Raw genomic sequence first — 23,241 nt, 5'->3', positions numbered from 1 at the left:
AATTTTCAGCTTTTATAATTGCGAGTGCGTCTATTTCTGTATCTGTTTTAATATTTGGTCTCCTTTTTTTGTATTTCGGATGTTTAAATAAAAAAACATCATAAAAAATAGTTTGATCTGAGATTTTGACGCTTTTAACTGAGTTGTACATCAGAACGAACTGCCAGACCCTTAAACAGTGCTGATCCACTGTCTCGTTCCACATTGTGACTGTTACTGTTGTTTATTCGTCTTTTCTAGTGCTTCAGTTCAACTTGACCTGTCATTATACGGACACGGGTGCGGAGTGTGTCTCATGAGTCCGTCAGGCGCTGTCCATACAGAACAGCAGACAGGACGACGGACAGTAAATACAATGGCAATAGCAGTGTAAACAACGAGTATGACAGCACCCCTATCCGTCACAAACCGTGCACAAGGGCAAATTTATAATAGTGATAATAGGACCTGTCGCGCGGACACTCATAGTAATAGGGGGTTATCACTGGGTGGGGCACCTCCTGTGTTTGTGCGTGTCTGGATGCTGGGGTGCCGAGCTCAACGTGTGTCTGGGGTAACCGCCTCTAATCTGTATCGTCCTCTTTGTGTCTCTCCCAGGTGTGTGTGTGTGTGTGTGTGTGTGTGCCTGTGTGTGTCTCTCAGGTGTGTGTGTGTCGCTCCCAGGTGTGTGTGTGCACCTCTGTGTGTGTCTATGTGTCGCTCCCAGGTGTGTGTGTGCACCTCTGTGTGTGTCTGTGTGTCGCTCCCAGGTGTGTGTGCACCTCTGTGTGTGTCTGTGTGTCGCTCCCAGGTGTGTGTGTGCACCTCTGTGTGTGTCTGTGTGTCGCTCCCAGGTGTGTGTGTGTGCACCTCTGTGTGTGTCTGTGTGTCGCTCCCAGGTGTGTGTGTGCACCTCTGTGTGTGTCTGTGTGTCGCTCCCAGGTGTGTGTGTGCACCTCTGTGTGTGTGTCTCTCGCTGGTCAGGCTGCTGGTGGGACGTCAGCCCCCTCCACGACAGGCCGGGGCTCGGGGGGATGTTTCAAACCCCCCAGACGCGCGACAGACAGACAGGGTGGTGGGGGGGGGGGAGGAATCGGGGCTCCTGTCCCTTTAAGGGGGCCGGCAGCCCTGCGCGCGCCGCCGCGGCGAGAATCTCGCTCGAGGACGCGGCTCGGGACGAGAGAGCACGAGGCGAGCGCCAGTAAGTGCGGGTGCATGTATGGGGGGGCATGTATGGGGGGGTGGTGTCTAATTGCGCGTTATTGTGGGGGCGGAAATGAGCGATCGGGGGGTTAGTGAGCACGCAGGGACTCGGACCCGCGGCGCAGACACGGCGCAGCCCGGCTGCTGTTACCACAATAACAGCGTCTCCCCCCGCCCACGTCGCCTTGTGATCGCGCACGGCCGCCGCCGACGGCGCGAGTGGGGCACCTCTTCCCCGGTAATAGCCCCACGCAGCGCACGGGGGGGGGGGCTGCGGGTCCGGCCCACGGGTGGGCAGCGTGGGTCCGGCCGTGTCGCCAGGCTGCGGGGACTCGGGACAGGATACCGACCTCCGAGCTCTGGGGATGAGCTGGTCCCCCGTCCGGGCTGGCTGTGATCATGATTATCTCCCGCTATCGATAGAGTATTATTAACTGATGTATCGATACCTCCCCCCACACTCTCAGTGCAGTGTTCAGGTACTGGAGTGTCCAGTCAGTGTGTCTGTATGAACCCCTCTCTCTCTCAGTGCAGTGTTCATGTACTGGAGTGTCCAGTCAGTGTGTGTGTATGAACCCCTCTCTCTCTCAGTGCAGTGTTCATGTACTGGAGTGTCCAGTCAGTGTGTCTGTATGAACCCCTCTCTCTCTCAGTGCAGTGTTCATGTACTGGAGTGTCCAGTCAGTGTGTCTGTATGAACCCCTCTCTCTCTCAGTGCAGTGTTCATGTACTGGAGTGTCCAGTCAGTGTGTGTGTATGAACCCCTCTCTCTCTCAGTGCAGTGTTCATGTACTGGAGTGTCCAGTCAGTGTGTGTGTATGAACCCCTCTCTCTCAGTGCAGTGTTCATGTACTGGAGTGTCCAGTCAGTGTGTGTGTATGAACCCCTCTCTCTCTCAGTGCAGTGTTCATGTACTGGAGTGTCCAGTCAGTGTGTCTGTATGAACCCCTCTCTCTCTCAGTGCAGTGTTCATGTACTGGAGTGTCCAGTCAGTGTGTGTGTATGAACCCCTCTCTCTCTCAGTGCAGTGTTCATGTACTGGAGTGTCCAGTCAGTGTGTCTGTATGAACCCCTCTCTCTCTCAGTGCAGTGTTCATGTACTGGAACGGTCCTGTCTCACTGCAATATTAATTTAATATGAATTAGCAGTAATAATATTAAATACGATATTAATACTTGCTAAGCAATGCCTATGAATTCCTGTACTATAGTGTGCAGTTCGTCAGTGACGGTACGGCTGAAGCTGTCGGTCTCGCTCTGAACCAGCGCGCTGCTGCCCCCCGGTGGCGAGATGGAGGTGCTGCGGTTCCGCCTGCCGGGTCACGGCGACGCCGCGCTGCGCAACATGAACCAGCTGCGCTCGCGCCAGCGCTTCTGCGACGTCACCATCGTCGCCAACGACAACCAGAAGTTCCGGGGCCACAAGGTGGTGCTGGCGGCCTGCTCCCCCTTCCTGAGGGACCAGTTCCTGCTGAACCCCTCCTCTGAGCTGCAGGTGGGGGGGCTCGGACCCGGTGCCGCGGCACACACACGCAGAGCACGCGCACACGTACAGCATACACATGCACACACACGCACACGCACACGCGCATGCCCACATGCACGCCTTCAACACACATACACACACATACACAGACAGAGAGAGAGCCTGGAGGACAGGCTCAGTGACCACAGCCTGGACACAGACACTGGACACAGGCAGACCTGGCTGTCCAGAGAGGACAGGCTCAGTGACCACAGCCTGGACACACACACTGGACACAGGCAGACCTGGCTGTCCAGAGAGGACATGCTCAGTGACCACAGCCTGGACACAGACACTGGAGACAGGCAGACCTGGCTGTCCAGAGAGGACAGGCTCAGTGACCACAGCCTGAGGAACAGACAGTGAGGCTGTCTCTCAATAACAATAATACAGTGTGTTATCTCCTGTCCCAGCCTGAGGAACAGACAGTGAGCCTGTCTCTCAATAATAATAATACAGTGTGTGATCTCCTGTCCCAGCCTGAGGAGCAGTGAGCCTGTCTCTCAATAATAATAATACAGTGTGTGATCTCCTGTCCCAGCCTGAGGAACAGACAGTGAGCCTGTCTCTCAATAATAATAATACAGTGTGTGATCTCCTGTCACAGCCTGAGGAACAATGAGCCTGTCTCTCAATAATAATAATACAGTGTGTGATCTCCTGTCCCAGCCTGAGGAACAGACAGTGAGCCCGTCTCTCAATAATAATAATACAGTGTGATCTCCTGTCCCAGCCTGAGGAGCAGTGAGCCTGTCTCTCAATAATAATAATACAGTGTGTGATCTCCTGTCCCAGCCTGAGGAACAGACAGTGAGCCTGTCTCTCAATAATAATAATACAGTGTGTGATCTCCTGTCCCAGCCTGAGGAGCAGTGAGCCTGTCTCTCAATAATAATAATACAGTGTGTGATCTCCTGTCCCAGCCTGAGGAACAGACAGTGAGCCTGTCTCTCAATAATAATAATACAGTGTGTGATCTCCTGTCCCAGCCTGAGGAACAGACAGTGAGCCTGTCTCTCAATAATAATAATACAGTGTGTGATCTCCTGTCCCAGCCTGAGGAACAGACAGTGAGCCCGTCTCTCAATAATAATAATACAGTGTGTGATCTCCTGTCCCAGCCTGAGGAGCAGTGAGCCTGTCTCTCAATAATAATAATACAGTGTGTGATCTCCTGTCCCAGCCTGAGGAACAGTGAGCCCGTCTCTCAATAATAATAATACAGTGTGTGATCTCCTGTCACAGCCTGAGGAACAATGAGCCTGTCTCTCAATAATAATAATCCAGTGTGTGATCTCCTGTCCCATCCTGAGGAACAGACAGTGAGCCCGTCTCTCAATAATAATAATACAGTGTGTGATCTCCTGTCCCAGCCTGAGGAACAGACAGTGAGCCTGTCTCTCAATAATAATAATACAGTGTGTGATCTCCTGTCCCAGCCTGAGGAACAGACAGTGAGCCTGTCTCTCAATAATAATAATACAGTGTGTGATCTCCTGTCGCAGCCTGAGGAACAGACAGTGAGCCTGTCTCTCAATAATAATAATACAGTGTGTGATCTCCTGTCACAGCCTGAGGAACAATGAGCCTGTCTCTCAATAATAATAATCCAGTGTGTGATCTCCTGTCCCATCCTGAGGAACAGACAGTGAGCCCGTCTCTCAATAATAATAATACAGTGTGTGATCTCCTGTCCCAGCCTGAGGAACAGACAGTGAGCCTGTCTCTCAATAATAATAATACAGTGTGTGATCTCCTGTCCCAGCCTGAGGAACAGACAGTGAGCCTGTCTCTCAATAATAATAATACAGTGTGTGATCTCCTGTCCCAGCCTGAGGAGCAGTGAGCCTGTCTCTCAATAATAATAATACAGTGTGTGATCTCCTGTCCCAGCCTGAGGAACAGACAGTGAGCCTGTCTCTCAACAATAATAATACAGTGTGTGATCTCCTGTCCCAGCCTGAGAAACAGACAGTGAGCCTGTCTCTCAATAATAATAATACAGTGTGTGATCTCCTGTCCCAGCCTGAGGAACAGTGAGCCTGTCTCTTAATAATAATAATACAGTGTGTGATCTCCTGTCCCAGCCTGAGGAACAGACAGTGAGCCTGTCTCTCAATAATAATAATACAGTGTGTGATCTCCTGTCCCAGCCTGAGGAACAGACAGTGAGCCTGTCTCTCAATAATAATAATACAGTGTGTGATCTCCTGTCCCAGCCTGAGGAACAGACAGTGAGCCTGTCTCTCAATAATAATAATACAGTGTGTGATCTCCTGTCCCAGCCTGAGGAACAGTGAGCCTGTCTCTCAATAAAAATAATACAGTGTGTGATCTCCTGTCCCAGCCTGAGGAACAGACAGTGAGCCTGTCTCTCAATAATAATAATACAGTGTGTGATCTCCTGTCCCAGCCTGAGGAACAGTGAGCCTGTCTCTCAATAATAATAATACAGTGTGTGATCTCCTGTCCCAGCCTGAGGAACAGACAGTGAGCCTGTCTCTCAATAATAATAATACAGTGTGTGATCTCCTGTCCCAGCCTGAGGAACAGACAGTGAGCCTGTCTCTCAATAATAATAATACAGTGTGTGATCTCCTGTCCCAGCCTGAGGAACAGACAGTGAGCCTGTCTCTCAATAATAATAATACAGTGTGTGATCTCCTGTCCCAGCCTGAGGAACAGTGAGCCTGTCTCTCAATAATAATAATACAGTGTGTGATCTCCTGTCCCAGCCTGAGGAACAGTGAGCCTGTCTCCCAGTAATCTCAGGATCTTTGTCCTGTATTGTAAAAGTCTGTAGATCTGATGTTAACTGTACTTGTTTTGCTTTGGCAACACTGATTGTGCTCATCGGTCACGTCGAGCTGGATTGAGAGCAGTCTCCCAGAACGAACCCCTCTCCCCGTCTCTCTCTCGCTCGGCAGGTGTCGGGGCTCCACAGCTCCGGTATCGTCTGCGAGCTGCTGCAGTCCTGCTACACTGGGGTGCTCCAGTTCACGGTCAGGGAGATCGTGGACTACCTGACCGCGGCCAGTTACCTGCAGATGGAGCACGTGGTGGAGAAGTGTAGGGGCGCCCTGAGCCAGTTCATCGAACCCCAGATCGCCACCGCTGTGAGTCTGGCCTCCCCCTCACCCCCACTGAGTATCAGCAACCCCCTCTCTCTCAGTGCAGTGTTCATGTACTGGAGTGTCCAGTCAGTGTGTGTGTATGAACCCCTCTCTCTCAGTGCAGTGTTCATGTACTGGAGTGTCCAGTCAGTGTGTGTGTATGAACCCCTCTCTCTCTCAGTGCAGTGTTCATGTACTGGAGTGTCCAGTCAGTGTGTCTGTGTGAACCCCTCTCTCTCTCAGTGCAGTGTTCATGTACTGGAGTGTCCAGTCAGTGTGTGTGTATGAACCCCTCTCTCTCTCAGTGCAGTGTTCATGTACTGGAGTGTCCAGTCAGTGTGTGTGTATGAACCCCTCTCTCTCTCAGTGCAGTGTTCATGTGCTGGAGTGTCCAGTCAGTGTGTCTGTATGAACCCTTCTCTCTCTCAGTGCAGTGTTCATGTACTGGAGTGTCCAGTCAGTGTGTGTGTATGAACCCCTCTCTCTCTCAGTGCAGTGTTCATGTACTGGAGTGTCCAGTCAGTGTGTCTGTATGAACCCCTCTCTCTCTCAGTGCAGTGTTCATGTACTGGAGTGTCCAGTCAGTGTGTGTGTATGAACCCCTCTCTCTCTCTCAGTGCAGTGTTCATGTACTGGAGTGTCCAGTCAGTGTGTGTGTATGAACCCCTCTCTCTCTCAGTGCAGTGTTCATGTACTGGAGTGTCCAGTCAGTGTGTCTGTATGAACCCCTCTCTCTCTCAGTGCAGTGTTCATGTACTGGAGTGTCCAGTCAGTGTGTCTGTGTGAACCCCTCTCTCTCTCAGTGCAGTGTTCATGTACTGGAGTGTCCAGTCAGTGTGTGTGTATGAACCCCTCTCTCTCTCAGTGCAGTGTTCATGTACTGGAGTGTCCAGTCAGTGTGTCTGTATGAACCCCTCTCTCTCTCAGTGCAGTGTTCATGTACTGGAGTGTCCAGTCAGTGTGTGTGTATGAACACCTCTCTCTCTCAGTGCAGTGTTCATGTACTGGAGTGTCCAGTCAGTGTGGCTGTATTAACCCCTCTCTCTCTCAGTCTTCACCCTACCCCACCACTGCCAGTCCTGGGTGCAGTGGCTTCCAGGGAAACCGCCGTTTTGGGGTGATGAGGGCTACTGCTGCTATCCAGACTGCGCTGGTGAACCCCGAGGTCCAATGTCGGTCGTGGGGGGGCAAGGTCACAGAGAGGTCACACCGACAGCCAGACAGGAACACGGAGAATATGCACAGTGTCACTGAGCTGAAGGTATGCTTGTTGTGAAGTGAAGTGTAAGAGTGTCTCTGTGGTCTGTGTGAGGATCTGTGCTCCTCTCTCTGTGTGAGGAGTGCCTCTGGGGTCTGTGTGAAGGTCTGGACTCCTCTCTCTGTGTGAGGAGTGCCTCTGGGGTCTGTGTGAGGGTCTGGACTCCTCTCTCTGTGTGAGGAGTGTCTCTGTGGTCTGTGTGAGGATCTGTGCTCCTCTCTCTGTGTGAGGAGTGCCTCTGGGGTCTGTGTGAAGGTCTGGACTCCTCTCTCTGTGTGAGGAGTGTCTCTGGGGTCTGTGTGAGGGTCTGTGCTCCTCTCTCTGTGTGAGGAGTGTCTCTGGGGTCTGTGTGAGGGTCTGGACTCCTCTCTCTGTGTGAGGAGTGCCTCTGGGGTCTGTGTGAGGGTCTGGACTCCTCTCTCTGTGTGAGGAGTGTCTCTGGGGTCTGTGTGAGGGTCTGGACTCGTCTCTCTGTGTGAGGAGTGTCTCTGGGGTCTGTGTGAGGGTCTGGACTCCTCTCTCTGTGTGAGGAGTGTCTCTGGGGTCTGTGTGAGGGTCTGGACTCCTCTCTCTGTGTGAGGAGTGTCTCTGGGGTCTGTGTGAGGGTCTGGACTCCTCTCTCTGTGTGAGGAGTGTCTCTGGGGTCTGTGTGAGGGTCTGGACACCTCTCTCTGTGTGAGGAGTGCCTCTGGGGTCTGTGTGAGGGTCTGTACTCCTCTCTCTGTGTGAGGGGTGTCTCTGGGGTCTGTGTGAGGGTCTGGACTCCTCTCTCTGTGTGAGGAGTGCCTCTGGGGTCTGTGTGAGGGTCTGTACTCCTCTCTCTGTGTGAGGAGTGTCTCTGGGGTCTGTGTGAGGGTCTGGACTCCTCTCTCTGTGTGAGGAGTGCCTCTGGGGTCTGTGTGAGGGTCTGGACTCCTCTCTCTGTGTGAGGGGTGTCTCTGGGGTCTGTGTGAGGGTCTGGACTCCTCTCTCTGTGTGAGGAGTGCCTCTGGGGTCTGTGTGAGGGTCTGTACTCCTCTTTCTGTGTGAGGAGTGTCTCTGGGGTCTGTGTGAGGGTCTGTACTCCTCTTTCTGTGTGAGGGGTGTCTCTTGACTGTGTCTTTTTCACAGGTAAAAGTGGAGGAGGCTGCCGAAGCGTTTCTGGAGGAAGAGTGCGAGGAAGACTACGAGGACTTCCCAGAGGTCTGCATCATAGAGGAGGAGGAGGAGGACGAGGACGAGGACGATGGGCAGGGAGAGGGGCAGAGGGCGGCGGAGGCGGAGGGAGGGGGGCCGGGGGGTGTGGGGGGTGTGGGGTCCCCGCCCCGGTTCGAGGTGGAGGGCGACCCCCAGGCGCAGCAGCAGGAGGAGACCAAGCCGAAGGTCCAGGGCGCGAGGGGGCAGCGGGACCCCCGGCCGAGGGGCAGGACTGGGGCGGCAGCGAGGAGACGGCGCCCCAGCGGAGGAGGGGAGAGGGGCATGCTGGGAGCCGGGGTGCAGGAGGCTGGGTGGGGCGCGCCCAGTCTGGAGTCTGGTGGGGAGGAGGAGGAGGAGGAGGAGGAGGTGTGTGGGACGGCCCACCGCGGGCCCGACGGGGGGCTGCAGCCGGAAGCCTCCGGGATCAGCAGCTCCAGCAACCTCGAGCTCGGCTTCGGGTTCGAGCCGCGGGCGGGCGGCGTGGAGAGCGGCCCCCCGGCCCCCTGGGAGCCGGGCTCGGGGGTCCAGCCAGGACCGGAGGAGCCCGAGGAGGAGCCCCTGGCCCACTACCAGCGCTTCGGTTACCATGACGTGTTCCAGGGAGGAGGAGGAGGAGGAACGTCGGCGATGGAGAGCAGGGTGGTGGTGGAGGAAGAGGAGGAGGAGTCCGTGGGCGTCGTGGGGTCCACCTCCTGCCCCGGCCCCGGCCCCGGCGGACTGGGGGCGATCGGCGGCGGCGGCGTTGGCGGCTCGGACCCGCGGCCCGTGCCCTGCCAGCGCTGCGGGACCCGGTTCCCCTCGGCGGAGGCGCTGGCCGTGCACGCCCGCGCGGCCCACTTCCTCTTCGTCTGCCCCCGCTGCGGCAAGCAGTTCAACCACAGCAGCAACCTGAACCGGCACCTGAACGTGCACCGCGGCGTCAAGTCCCACCGCTGCCACCTGTGCCACAAGACCTTCACCCAGAAGTCCACGCTGGCGGACCACATGAACCTGCACAGCGGCGAGCGGCCCTACCGCTGCTCCTACTGCCTGGTGCGCTTCGCCCACAAGCCCGCCATCCGCCGGCACCTGAAGGAGCAGCACGGGAAGACCACCGCCCAGAACAGGGAGAGGGGCGGGGACTGAAGGGGGGGGGGCGGAGGGGTGGGGGTCTGTGATTGGGTGGGGGGACCGAGGGGTGGAGTCTGTGATCGAGGGGGGCGGAGACTGAGATTGAGGGGGCGGGGACCGAGGGGCAGAGTCTGTGAGTGGGGTGGGCGGAGACTGAGGAGAGGGGCGGGGACTGGTGGGGGCGGGGCTGATATTGAGGGGGCAGGACTTTGGGAGGGGCGGGGACGGAGGGGCAGAGTCTGTGATTAAGGGGGCGGAGACTGAGATTGAGGGGGGGTGGAGGGGAGATGTCTGTGATTGAGAGGGGAGGAGACTGAGGTGTAGGGGGTGGGGAATTAGGGAGGGGGCGGGGACGGGTGGACGGAGTCTGTGATTGAGGGGGCGGAGACTGAGGCTGAGGGGGCGGAGCCTGGGATGGAGGAACATGGTCTGTTGTTGAGAGGGTGGGGCTGAGATAGGAAAGGAGAGAGAGAGGGGGCAGAGACGAGAGGGGGAGGCAGGGCTGAGGGAGAGGGGAGGGGGGGAAAGGACTGAGAGAAGTAAGAAACCGAAAAGGAGTCCGAACCTGGAGCCCCAGGTGACCGAGAGGGATGAGGAGCGGAGGGATGAGAGGGGGGGAATTGTCACAGCAGCACAGAGAGAAACCCCTGACTCCAGTTTGTTAACGCCACCCTGAATCAGAGAGACAGACAGCAGGAGGACGAGGCCGCCCTGAATCAGAGAGACAGACAGCAGGAGAGGACGAGGCAGCCCTGACACAGAGACAGACAGCAGGAGAGGACGAGGCCGCCCTGAATCAGAGAGACAGACAGCAGGAGAGGACGAGGCAGCCCTGACAGAGAGACGTGAGGAGACAGTTTACCGTGTGAGCCTGCGCTCAGAGTCGTGTCTTCGGGCGTCCTTTCCTCCCGTCTCAAGCGCAGCGACACTAATAAACAATTTTTTGTATCCCGAACCGCTGCTCTGCTGGTCCTGTTTCACCTGTGTCTCAGATCGCGGGGTTGTGCCCAGATGCTGTGCTTTCGACACACCGTGAGTGAATGAGAGAGGGAGTGTGGAGTCCTCCCCACCACCAGGGGGAGCACAGGCATCTGACAGCTCCCTTTTAAAGAGGTTCCACAGTCCTCCCCACCACTAGGGGGAGCACAAGCATCTGACAGCTCCCTTTTAAAGAGGTTCCACAGTCCTCCCCACCACTAGGGGGAGCACAAGCATCCGACAGCTCCCTTTTAAAGAGGTTCCACAGTCCTCCACACCACCAGGGGGAGCACAGGCATCTGACAGCTCCCTTTTAAAGAGGTTCCACAGTCCTCCCCACCACCAGGGGGAGCACAGGCATCTGACAGCTCCCTTTTAAAGAGGTTCCGCAGTCCTCCCCACCACCAGGGGGAGCACAGGCACCCATCTAGTTCCTTTTAAAGAGGTCTGGACTTGTAGTGGTCAGGAAATCAAGAGGGATATCGCTGGGGTAAGTCTTTAAGAGCTTCAGGGTAACAGGTACATGGCACCGTTAGTTACTAAATTAAAACACTGCACGTCGCTGATCAAGGGATGTTTTATAAAACCGCAAGCAGACATTGTTCAGCAGTCAAAATATTTTGAGATTTTATACATTCAGTTTTAATACCTTTATCCTTCATCCTTCAGAAAGTCTGTTTTGAACTGCCCCTGACCTCTACTGAAACTTTTTTGTTGTTAATTAATATTCATAGTATTCATCATACTCAAGGACATTATCTCACGGTCACGCTAATTCCTTTTCTATCTACTGTTAAAGGATAATTTTCTTTGTGAAAGGCTGCACTCAGTGGAGCTCAAAAGCAGTATTTAATTTTTTTTTACTTTACAAACTTCTTTAATCCATCAGAGACCTGTCTCACAGCCAGGTCATTGATGGGACAGTTGTCCAGCAGTCCCACTGTCTCATGGAACAGACAGTCCACAGTCACTGTGTGTCTCCTGGTCACCAGTCTGCTGCTCTCAGCCACAACTGCCTCGGGGTTGTAGGTGTGGTGCATCACCACCAGGACAGCGGGCTTGTCCCCTGTGGAGAGAGACAGAGACAGGGTCCTGACTGAGCACCTGCAGACTCTCCTGTCCTCTGAGAGCAGAGCTGTAGGACCTCAGAGCTCTGAGAGAGTGTGTCACAGCCCTGAGACGCAGACAGACGCATGACAAGACTTAAAAATACCTCCACTCGCTGAATCCTTCCCTATATTTAGGGGTTTTAATCTTGGCCCATTTCGTTGATTAATTATTAGTCAAATAATCTAACCATTCTGTATGAATTGTATTGTGCTGAACATATTAGGGATTACTGCCCACTAGTGGACACTATGTGTAATGTTTGTCATTTGCTATTCAGAAAGAACAAATTTAGTGCAATTATCCTCACGCTCCAACATGAGGGAAAGCAAAAGGACCAATAAGAGATAATGGTCTTTTTCACACAGAAGCAAGTAACTTTGAATAAATAACTGTAAGAAATGATACCAATAAAAGCATGGCTCTCCGACATCACTCACAGCTCCTTGAAGAACGTTTTTTGACTACACTGCACAGTGTGAGCATTTCGGATCTGTTTTGCTTTTGCGGACAGTTATAAATACCTTTAAAAAACCATACCTGGAATCTTCTGGAGGGCGGAGTTGATATCAGTCCCTATCAGAGAGCTGACAGGACAGAAAGTCACGATGGCGTCACACTCCTGCAGGGGGCACTCTTTAAAGTTCATCTGCTTTCCCAGTTTCTCCTTGAACATCCTGTCAGCTCCCAGGGTAACTCCAGCAGCCAGGAAGTGGATTTTGACTGGACAGATACAAAAACAACAGACACACAGTGGAGTCAATGCCAGCAGACCTGTGATCTGCAACGTCGCTGAAGATTTCAAGTTTTAATACTCAAGCATTTTAATTAAAAAAACATCCTGGGTCACTGGAAATGAGTTTCACTGGGAATCATCCCTCTGAAACACACATATCCCACCGCTGACACCATACGTCACATAGTTTTCAATGAGTAAATCTGCCCCTCACTGACACCAGTAGTAGGATGAAGATGGTCAGGCGGGCTGTCAGTATCACCAGCCTGTAATCACCAGCCCTCAGCGTCTTCCCAAGGAACGTATTTATTCCCCTCTACCAGCCCCTTGATGTCTCCTCCTCCTGGACCGACTCCTTGCTCGTCCCTCAGACCACACTTTCGGACCTCCCTGTGCCTGTAATCTCCCTGTCCGGTGTTGGGCCGGATCTCTCCGGAGCGTGGACCTCTCGTGCTGCTCGATCACGCTTCTCGGTTTCCACTTCGGAGCCTCTGCCTGCTGTCACCTCCGCGGCGTCCAGCTGCGTCTAGCCTGCCTGCTCCTACTGCCCAGCTGCGCAGCTGCTTCTAGCCTGCCTGCTCCTACTGCCCAGCTGCACAGCTCCATCTAGCCTGCCTGCTCCTACTGCCCAGCTGTGCAGCTGTGTCTAGCCTGCCTGCTGTCACCTCCGCGGCGCCCAGCTGCATCTAGCCTGCCTGGTCCTACTGCCCAGCTGGGCAGCTGCATCTAGCCTGCCTGCTCCTACTGCCCAGCTGTGTAGCTGCATCTAGCCTGCCTGCTCCTACTGCCCAACTGCGCAGCTGCATCTAGCCTGCCTGCTCCTACTGCCCAACTGCGCAGCTGCATCTAGCCTGCCTGCTCTTACTGCCCAACTGCGCAGCTGCATCTAGCCTGCCTGCTCCTACTGCCCAACTGCGCAGCTGCGTCTAGCCTGCCTGCTCTTACTGCCCAACTGCACAGCTGCATCTAGCCTACCTGCTCCTACTGCCAAGCTGGGCAGCTGCGTCTAGCCTGTCTGATCCTACTGCCCAGCTGGGCAGCTGCATCTAGCCTGCCTGCTCCTACTGCTCAGCTGCCCAGCTTCATCTAGCCTGCCTGCCTGCTCCTACTAATCAGCTGCCCAGCTGCATCTAGCCTACCTGCCCCTACTGCCCAGCTGTGCCTCTATCTCTCTGCATGAAGATCCCTCCTCGAACCCGTACTGCTGACCCCTTCAGGCCAGTTCACCTGAAGGTTTATACTGGGGATTGAGACATGAGCACAGTGAGGGTCACGGCCTCAGTTTAACAGAACCGGACCCAGAAACCGGACCTCAGGCTCTTCAGGAGGAGCTGCAGGAGAACAGACGGGTTCCAGCTGTGAGGACAGGAGCTCCAGCTGTGTGCAGAGGCATGGTGTGGACTCACCTGCTGCTCTGGATGCGTGGGTGGAGAAGGAGGAGAAGAAGGAGGAGAGCCGTGATCCAGAGTCTGGAAGAGACAGTGAGAGGTGTGAACAGAGAGGAGCGTCAATCCTGTTCTCACTGGTACAGACAGACTGCAGGTCAATAATAACTGAACTATCAGGACAGTGATCTACAGCACACTGTATCTACCCCAGATCTACACATGGACACACAATGCTACAGGAATAAGATCAGAGTCAGGAAGAGACAGTGAGAGGTGTGAACAGAGAGGAGCGTCAATCCTGTTCTCACTGGTACAGACAGACTGCAGGTCAATAATAACTGAACTATCAGGACAGTGATCTACAGCACACTGTATCTACCCCAGATCTACACATGGACACACACCGCTACAGGAATAAGATCAGAGTCTGGAAGAGACAGTGAGGGGTGTGAACAGAGAGGAGCGTCAATCCTGTTCTCACTGGTACAGACAGACTGCAGGTCAATAATAACTGAACTATCAGGACAGTGATCTACAGCACACTGTATCTACACCAGATCTACACATGGACACACACCGCTACAGGAATAAGATCAGAGTCTGGAAGAGACAGTGAGGGGTGTGAACAGAGAGGAGTGTCAATCCTGTTCTCACTGGTACAGACAGACTGCAGGTCAATAATAACTGAACTATCAGGACAGTGATCTACAGCACACTGTATCTACCCCAGATCTACACATGGACACACACCGCTACAGGAATAAGATCAGAGTCTGGAAGAGACAGTGAGGGGTGTGAACAGAGAGGAGTGTCAATCCTGTTCTCACTGGTACAGACAGACTGCAGGTCAATAATAACTGAACTATCAGGACAGTGATCTACAGCACACTGTATCTACCCCAGATCTACACATGGACACACACTGCTACAGGAATAAGATCAGAGTCTGGAAGAGACAGTGAGGGGTGTGAACAGAGAGGAGTGTCAATCCTGTTCTCACTGGTACAGACAGACTGCAGGTCAATAATAACTGAACTATCAGGACAGTGATCTACAGCACACTGTATCTACCCCAGATCTACACATGGACACACACCGCTACAGGAATAAGATCAGAGTCTGGAAGAGACAGTGAGAGGTGTGAACAGAGAGGAGTGTCAATCCTGTTCTCACTGGTACAGACAGACTGCAGGTCAATAATAACTGAACTATCAGGACAGTGATCTACAGCACACTGTATCTACCCCAGATCTACACATGGACACACACTGCTACAGGAATAAGATCAGAGTCTGGAAGAGACAGTGAGGGGTGTGAACAGAGAGGAGTGTCAATCCTGTTCTCACTGGTACAGACAGACTGCAGGTCAATAATAACTGAACTATCAGGACAGTGATCTACAGCACACTGTATCTACACCAGATCTACACATGGACACACACTGCTACAGGAATAAGATCAGGGTCTGGAAGAGACAGTGAGGGGTGTGAACAGAGAGGAGTGTCAATCCTGTTCTCACTGGTACAGACAGACTGCAGGTCAATAATAACTGAACTATCAGGACAGTGATCTACAGCACACTGTATCTACCCCAGATCTACACATGGACACACACTGCTACAGGAATAAGATCAGAGTCTGGAAGAGACAGTGAGGGGTGTGAACAGAGAGGAGTGTCAATCCTGTTCTCACTGGTACAGACAGACTGCAGGTCAATAATAACTGAACTATCAGGACAGTGATCTACAGCACACTGTATCTACCCCAGATCTACACATGGACACACACCGCTACAGGAATAAGATCAGAGTCTGGAAGAGACAGTGAGGGGTGTGAACAGAGAGAGTGAAAACAGTTAAAGACTTCCTCTGATCTGAACCAACTGGCCAGGATGGTGACTGGAGACACCTGTAGGAGGTGCCGTCTGTCTTTCTCATGAGACACTGAATGAGTCCTGACTGCTTGCTCATTAAAGATCTCTGTGATCTGGGTGTTGATCCTGGTGCCCCGGCTGAGCTCAGTCTGTCCTCCTTGAGGCTCCACCTTTAACCCATCATGTGGAGCAGGTCACCCTGCCCACTACCCAGGAAACAGGACCACAGTACTGTCCCTCTGTCTGCTGTTATCACCAAACACAGATACAGCATCAACACTGGACACTCCTGGGACACAGACTGACTCCAGGAATAATCCTCACCTGTAGGCCAGACGCTCTTGGAACCCACAGAGGTCACTCCGATATTCTGAGCTGAGGAAGAGGAGAGTACAGTGAGATCAGACTGACAGTCCCAGAGATCTCTGATACATCACTAGATACTGATTCTAAAAAACACATTTCAATGTATTCATGGTATGTAATAGCTTGGATATTTGAAAAAACTGCTTGATCTAGTTAATCACAGTCTTGAACAGTCTGGTGTTCTGTGAAACCTGTAATGAACACAGTGATGTCAACAACATCCTCCACATACCCACAATCCACTTCAAACCCAGACCCCCCTACTGACCACTGTACCAGTACCAGTGACACCATCATCACCAGTCACAGATACAGCATCAACTCTGGACACTCCTGGGACACAGACTGACTCCAGGAATACTCCTCACCTGTACAGACCCTGACTGACACACCACTGCTCTCAACACTGTCTCCCACAGCAGTGCAGAGTGTGAATGTATATTCTCTTCCTGGACTCAGGTTAGTAAGTTCTTTTGAAGTCACATTCCAGCCTACAATGCAACTGTTTCCTTCACCATAAGTGATTTTAAATGTCTTCTGTGTCTCAGTCTCCATGTTCTCAGGCCTGTCATGTCCTGAGAGCAGTGTACTTTACTCAGGAGCTGTGTGGAGTAATCTGGGTGGAGTGTGAGAGTAACTGTGGTGTGTTTTACTCAGGAGCTGTGTGTAGTAATCTGGGTGGAGTGTGAGAGTAACTGGTGTGTGCTTTACTCAGGAGCTGTGTGTAGTAATCTGGGTGGAGTGTGAGAGTAACTGGTGTGTGCTTTACTCAGGAGCTGTGTGTAGTAATCTGGGTGGAGTGTGATTTAACTACCAGGAAACACACCTGTTGAACAGATTTACTACAGGAATACTCCTCACCTGTACAGACAGGGATTGAAACACTTCTCCCCTCAACATTATCTCTCAGAACGCAGAGTGTGAAGTTATATTCAGTTTTAGGGCTGAGGCTCTTGATTGTTACTTCAGTCGATGCCCAGTTGATAATGTGAGATTTGAATTTTTCACCACTTGTGTACTTGATCTTCAATCTCTTCTGTGTCTCAGTCTCCATGTTGTCAGGCCTGTCCCACCTGAGAGAGACACTGCTGGAGCTCACAGAGGTCACCCTCAGGTTTTCAGGAGGTGACAGACCTAGAACAGAGCAAGTTCAGAGGAATTAGACTGGTTGTCGTTAATCTCTGAGCTCAGAGCTGGACACTGGACTTCTCAGAACTGCAGACATCTCCCAATATAGGTGATCTCTTGCAGAAACTTTGTCCTTGTTAATTCCAATACTGCGATCGTGTGCAGTGTGAACACAGTCACTCCACACAGAGTCTCTGCAGAGGGGTAGTTGAGTTTCTAGACAATAGTTTGTGTCAATCAGCTGTGCTGAATACAGACTGCTGAAGGCAAGATGTCTACTTCTGACACATTTATCTGTAGGAGAGATTCATCTACAGCAAGCAGATTCCACATTCATTAAAATATCATCAGCAATACACACTGGACACTCCTGGCACACAGACTGACGCCAGGAATACTCCTCACCTGTACAGACCCTGACTGACACACCACTGCTCTCAACACTGTCTCCCACAGCAGTGCAGAGTGTGAATGTATATTCTCTTCCTGGACTCAGACCAGTCATGTCTGTAGCTCTTGTGTCCCAGCTGATGGTTTTACTCTGATCTCCTCCAGTATCTCTGTACTTGATCTTCAGTCTTTTCTGTGTCTCAGTCTTCATGTCAGGCAAGTCCCAGCTGAGAGAGACACTGCTGGAGGTCACAGAGGTCATCCTGAAATTCTGAGGAAGAGGATCTGAGGAAGAGAAGGGTACAGTGAGATCAGACTGACAGCCCAGAGATCTCTGAGCTGTTGACATTGTTGGAATTCTAATCCTATTCATCTTCCTGAGAAGGATGTTTTAATCAATTAATTAATCTGTTGTATATTATGTACCATGTGACTCATTAACAGTGTATTATTTTTACAAGTTGTAAAGATCACAATGAAGGTAATTAAATTTGGCTGCATATGCAGAGCACATTTTATCCCATAATTCATCACATACAACAGGGGGCCCCTCTTCATCCCCCACTGAAGTTCAGCCTCAGCTGGGAGACACCAGTCTCCCTAATACCCACAATCCACTTCACCCCCAGACCCCCCTACTGACCACTGTACCAGTATCAGTGACACCATCATCACCAGACACAGATACAGCATCAACACTGGACACTCCTGGGACACAGACTGACTCCAGGAATACTCCTCACCTGTACAGACCCTGACTGACACACCACTGCTCTCAACACTGTCTCCCACAGCAGTGCAGAGTGTGAATGTATATTCTCTTCCTGGACTCAGACCAGTCATGTCTGTAGCTCTTGTGTCCCAGCTGATGGGTTTACTCTGATCTCCTCCAGTATCTCTGTACTTGATCTTAAACTCCTTGTGTAGATCAGTGATCATGTTGTCAGGCCTGTCCCAGCTGAGAGAGACACTGCTGGAGGTCACAGAGGTCACCCTGAGATTCTGAGGAGGAAGAGGAGCTGAGGAAGAGAAGGGTACAGTGATATCAGACTGACAGCCCAGAGATCTCTGAGCTGTTGACATTGTTGGAGTTCTAATCCTATTCATCTTCCTGAGAAGGATGTTTTAATCAATTAATTAATCTGTTGTATATTATGTACCATGTGACTCATTAACAGTGTATTATTTTTACAAGTTGTAAAGATCATAATGAAGGTAATTAAATTTGGCTGCATATGCAGAGCACATTTTATCCCATAATTCATCACATACAACAGGGGGCCCCTCTTCATCCCCCACTGAAGTTCAGCCTCAGCTGGGAGACACCAGTCTCCCTAATACCCACAATCCACTTCACCCCCAGACCCCCCTACTGACCACTGTACCAGTATCAGTGACACCATCATCACCAGACACAGATACAGCATCAACACTGGACACTCCTGGGACACAGACTGACTCCAGGAATACTCCTCACCTGTACAGACCCTGACTGACACACCACTGCTCTCAACACTGTCTCCCACAGCAGTGCAGAGTGTGAATGTATATTCTCTTCCTGGACTCAGACCAGTCATGTCTGTAGCTCTTGTGTCCCAGCTGATGGGTTTACTCTGATCTCCTCCAGTATCTCTGTACTTGATCTTAAACTCCTTGTGTAGATCAGTGATCATGTCGACAGGCCTGTCCCAGCTGAGAGAGACACTGCTGGAGGTCACAGAGGTCACCCTCAGGTTTTTAGGAGGAAAGGGACCTGGAACAGAGAGAATGAAATGCATCTCTGAACACAGAGCAGCTCTGCGCTGTGATCACACCTGTAGACAAGATCTTTACTCTTCTGACTCACACCCTGATTCACATTCACACCCACCACACGATCCCCTGGGCGGTGCTGGCCAGAGGGTAAGTCTCTCTGGTCTCAAGACTAGCTGGTTGTGGGTTCGAGGCTCTGCTGCAGACATTGCTGTTGAACACTGAAGGAGGTACTTCACCCCAGTTGCTTCTGTCTCAGCTGGATGCATTGCTGGAGAGGGTCTTGTAATGGACTGTTGTCCCAGACAGCAGGACCCAGGATCTCCCTGATCTCTCTCTCCATCCAGAAGCCAGGATGAATTCTGGCCCAAAGAGCTCAGTGTGGCTTCAGAGAAACAACTTACACTTCACTTCAAACTTCATCTACCACCTGGGTGACACCTGTCTCCCTCACTCCCACAATCCACTTCACTCCCAGACGCCCCTGCTGACTACTGTACCAGTACCAGTGACACCATCATCACCAGTCACAGACACAGCATCAACACTGGACTCTCCTGGGACACAGACTGACTCCAGGAACACCCCTCACCTGTACAGACACTGACTGACACACCACTGCTCTCAACACTGTCTCCCACAGCAGTGCAGAGTGTGAATGTATATTCTCTTCCTGGACTCAGACCAGTCATGTCTGTAGCTCTTGTGTCCCAGCTGATGGGTTTACTCTGATCTGCTCCAGTATCTCTGTACTTGATCTTAAATCTCTTCTGTGTCTCAGTCTCCATGTTGTCAGGCCTGTCCCAGCTGAGAGAGACACTGCTGGAGGTCACAGAGGTCACCCTCAGGGTTTTAGGAGGAAAGGGACCTGGAACAGAGAGAGGTCAGCTGGATCAGACCAACTGTCCCGTTACTTCCTGAACTCAGAGCTGCACATTTCTGTGAACACTCCTGTGGACACCAAAAGCGCTAGTCAGATTGAAGAGAGAGAGTGATCACAGTCCAGAGGAGTCAGAACTGCTGGTCTCTGTGTCTCACCTGTACAGCAGCCTTCACAGCAATATCAGGAGACCCGTAAAATGACATTCCTGTAACTGACAGCCTGACATCATGACAGAGCTTTTTGTCACTAACACATACAGCATCAACACTGGACACTCCTGGGACACAGACTGACTCCAGGAATACTCCTCACCTGTACAGACCCTGACTGACACACCACTGCTCTCAACACTGTCTCCCACAGCAGTGCAGAGTGTGAATGTATATTCTCTTCCTGGACTCAGACCAGTCATGTCTGTAGCTCTTGTGTCCCAGCTGATGGTTTTACTCTGATCTCCTCCAGTATCTCTGTACTTGATCTTAAACTCCTTGTGTAGATCAGTGATCATGTTGTCAGGCCTGTCCCAGCTGAGAAAGACACTGCTGGAGGTCACAGAGCTCACCCTGAGACTCTGAGGAGGAAGAGGAACTGAGGAAGAGGAGAGCACAGTGAGATAAGACTGACAGGCCCAGAGATCTCTGAACTCAATTTTACACACTGATCTTAATACAACTGTAGATATCATTTAATGTTTTATTGAATAACCTACAGTATCTGTTCTTGAATGATGCAAAGCACTCCATATTAAAAATGATTTCAATTAGGAACTGCAAAAGTTTTTTGCAACCTTTAAAATGCATAATTAAATTAATTAATACTGCTTTAAATAACCATATTTTCCCTCACTACTGTCACTTTGAGAAGAATTGAAATCAACATTCTAGCAAAAATTTAAAGAATTAACCAATAATAATAAGAACAACAACAACAATTAATTATTATTAGTCACATGCACCATAAGCACTGGACTCTCCTGGGACACAGACTGACTCCAGGAATACTCCTCACCTGTACAGACCCTGACTGACACACCACTGCTCTCAACACTGTCTCCCACAGCAGTGCAGAGTGTGAATGTATATTCTCTTCCTGGACTCAGACCAGTCATGTCTGTAGCTCTTGTGTCCCAGCTGATGGGTTTACTCTGATCTCCTCCAGTATCTCTGTACTTGATCTTAAACTCCTTGTGTAGATCAGTGATCATGTTGTCAGGCCTGTCCCAGCTGAGAGAGACACTGCTGGAGGTCACAGAGGTCACCCTCAGGGTTTTAGGAGGAAAGGGACCTGGAACAGAGAGAGGTCAGTTGAGTTAATCTCAGGTCACTGCAGAGTTTAACTTTAATGACATACCTGTGGGCATCACCTGACTTCCTGTGAGGCCAGCAGATTTCTATAAACATTATAATAATGGGAAGGGGAACAGCACATTTCTGCTCTATCAGCATAAAGTTTTACTGGGGACTGTCCTAAGAGCAGGTGGGCGTCTGTCTCTCGTCAGACTGACTGACCTGAGAGATCAGACAAGCCATCTTGCTGATGGAGTGATGATGATGAAGAGGGTGGTGACACTCCAGCTGGCTCCTGTCTTTCAGAGCTCTCTGTGTGGACAACAGCTTGTAGAGCAGACTGATACAGGACAGCAGACCTGCTGTCCACTGCTGTGTCCCCTGTCTTCATCTCGCTCTGTCTCCCCCCCAGCTCACCCTGGTAGACACCTCCTCCGCACTCGGCCACCATCCTGTCAATCTCCTCCAGCAGCCGTGTCCCCTGCGTGTCCTCGCTGGGGTCCGTGGTGTCCAGCACATGGTAGCGGGGCGCAGACTTCTCCAGCAGGTGGCGCAGCTCAGGGTGGGACTCCACACTCTGCCCCCCTGGGTCCCCAGGAGTCAACACCACCAGAGTGCGCCGGACAGCTCCCTCCCCGAACAGCCTCCTGACGGAGTCCAGCGCCCCCTGGTGCTCACTGGCGAACTCGTAGACTGGCAGAGTGAGCAGGAAGGTGTGGGGTCCCGGGTTCGAGAGCTGTAAACAACGGGCCGCGGTCTGGGTGGAGAAGAGCTGGGGGTCCAGCAGGTCAGGGGTCTTGACCACGATCACTCGCCGGCCCCCCACATCCCCCTCTCTCTTCACACACTGTCGTGGGGCTGACTCAGCGTCCAGGAGCTCAAACGGAGAGCCACCCAGCAGGGTGCTCAGTGAGGAGCTCTTCCCAGAGCCTCTCCCACCCAGCAGCACCAGACACAGCTCACTGGGAACACTGGAAACACTGTGACTGGAAGCAGCAGCCCCTACACTGGACACTGGGAGCTCGTTGCCTCGGTCAGGACCTGCAAGGAAACAGAGGACACTCACTCACAGCTGTGTCACTTCACAGGAGACCACAGGACACAGGAAAAAAACACTGACCACTGTATTTATTCAGATCGAACCTCAAACCAGGTTCTTCTCCAGACGACTGTCCTACAGCGGGAGAGAAGCGTCCTTCTCCAGACGACTGTACTACAGCGGGGGAGAAGCGTCCTTCTCCAGACGACTGTACTACAGCGGGAGAGAAGCCTCCTTCTCCGAGCGACTGTACTACAGCAGGAGAGAGGCGTCCTTCTCCAGACGACTGTACTACAGCGGGAGAGAAGCGTCCTTCTCCAGACGACTGTCCTACAGCGGGAGAGAAGCCTCCTTCTCCAGACGACTGTACTACAGCGGGAGAGAAGCGTCCTTCTCCTGACGACTGTACTACAGCGGGAGAGAAGCCTCCTTCTCCAGACGACTGTACTACAGCGGGAGAGAAGCGTCCTTCTCCAGACGACTGTACTACAGCGGGAGAGAAGCGTCCTTCTCCAGACGACTGTACTACAGCGGGAGAGAGGCGTCCTTCTCCAGACGACTGTACTACAGCGGGAGAGAGGCGTCCTTCTCCAGACGACTGTACTACAGCGGGAGAGGAGCGTCCTTCTCCAGACGACTGTACTACAGCGGGAGAGAAGCGTCCTTCTCCAGACGACTGTACTACAGCGGGAGAGAAGCGTCCATCTCCAGACGACTGTACTCCAGCAGGAGAGAAGCGACCTACCCCCAGGGCAGGGACACCAGCGCCCCCTGCTGGGAGTCAGAGTTACCTGTGGCCATGGTGACAGTGAGACTTCTCCTGATGTCACAGCTGGAGCACAGAGAGGGCTGGGTGGGTCACCACTGGAACATCTGTCCTGGGGTCAGGGGACTGGTCACCACTGGAACATCTGTCCTGGGGTCAGGGACTGGTCACCACTGGAACATCTG

At 52.3% G+C, this 23,241-nt stretch overlaps 2 protein-coding genes across 3 annotated transcripts; one reads left to right on the top strand and one right to left on the bottom strand.

Moving 5' to 3' along the window:
* Nucleotides 1-1,106: 1,106 nt before the first annotated feature.
* On the top strand, nt 1,107-9,379 carry LOC148813602 (zinc finger and BTB domain-containing protein 12-like). 2 transcript variants are annotated; one of them, XM_088908041.1, is made up of 5 exons: nt 1,107-1,180; nt 2,449-2,677; nt 5,635-5,823; nt 6,872-7,081; nt 8,189-9,379. In XM_088908041.1, the coding sequence occupies exons 2-5, from the start codon at nt 2,474-2,476 to the stop codon at nt 9,377-9,379; spliced, it is 1,794 nt and encodes a 597-aa protein (XP_088764167.1). In that variant the 5' UTR covers nt 1,107-1,180; nt 2,449-2,473. The 2 variants fall into 2 exon arrangements, with proteins under 2 accessions (XP_088764167.1, XP_088764166.1); XM_088908040.1 differs by having other exon boundaries at nt 2,394-2,677.
* A 1,793-nt stretch (nt 9,380-11,172) lies between these two features.
* Nucleotides 11,173-23,091, bottom strand: LOC148813601 (uncharacterized). Its single transcript, XM_088908063.1, has 10 exons — nt 23,082-23,091; nt 21,474-22,292; nt 21,067-21,249; nt 20,371-20,553; nt 19,768-19,950; nt 15,771-15,821; nt 13,984-14,000; nt 13,592-13,775; nt 11,990-12,172; nt 11,173-11,408 (listed from the first exon to the last, which is right to left on the bottom strand). The coding sequence occupies exons 1-10, from the start codon at nt 23,089-23,091 to the stop codon at nt 11,203-11,205; spliced, it is 2,019 nt and encodes a 672-aa protein (XP_088764189.1). The 3' UTR covers nt 11,173-11,202.
* Between the last annotated feature and the right edge of the window lie 150 nt (nt 23,092-23,241).

Source organism: Atractosteus spatula, assembly GCF_055471065.1.
Source record: "Atractosteus spatula isolate fAtrSpa1 chromosome 10 unlocalized genomic scaffold, fAtrSpa1.hap1 SUPER_10_unloc_1, whole genome shotgun sequence".
Taxonomy (NCBI): Eukaryota; Metazoa; Chordata; class Actinopteri; order Semionotiformes; family Lepisosteidae; genus Atractosteus; species Atractosteus spatula.
Note: the sequence above shows the minus strand (reverse complement) of the source record. Positions and strands in the feature narration are given on the sequence as shown.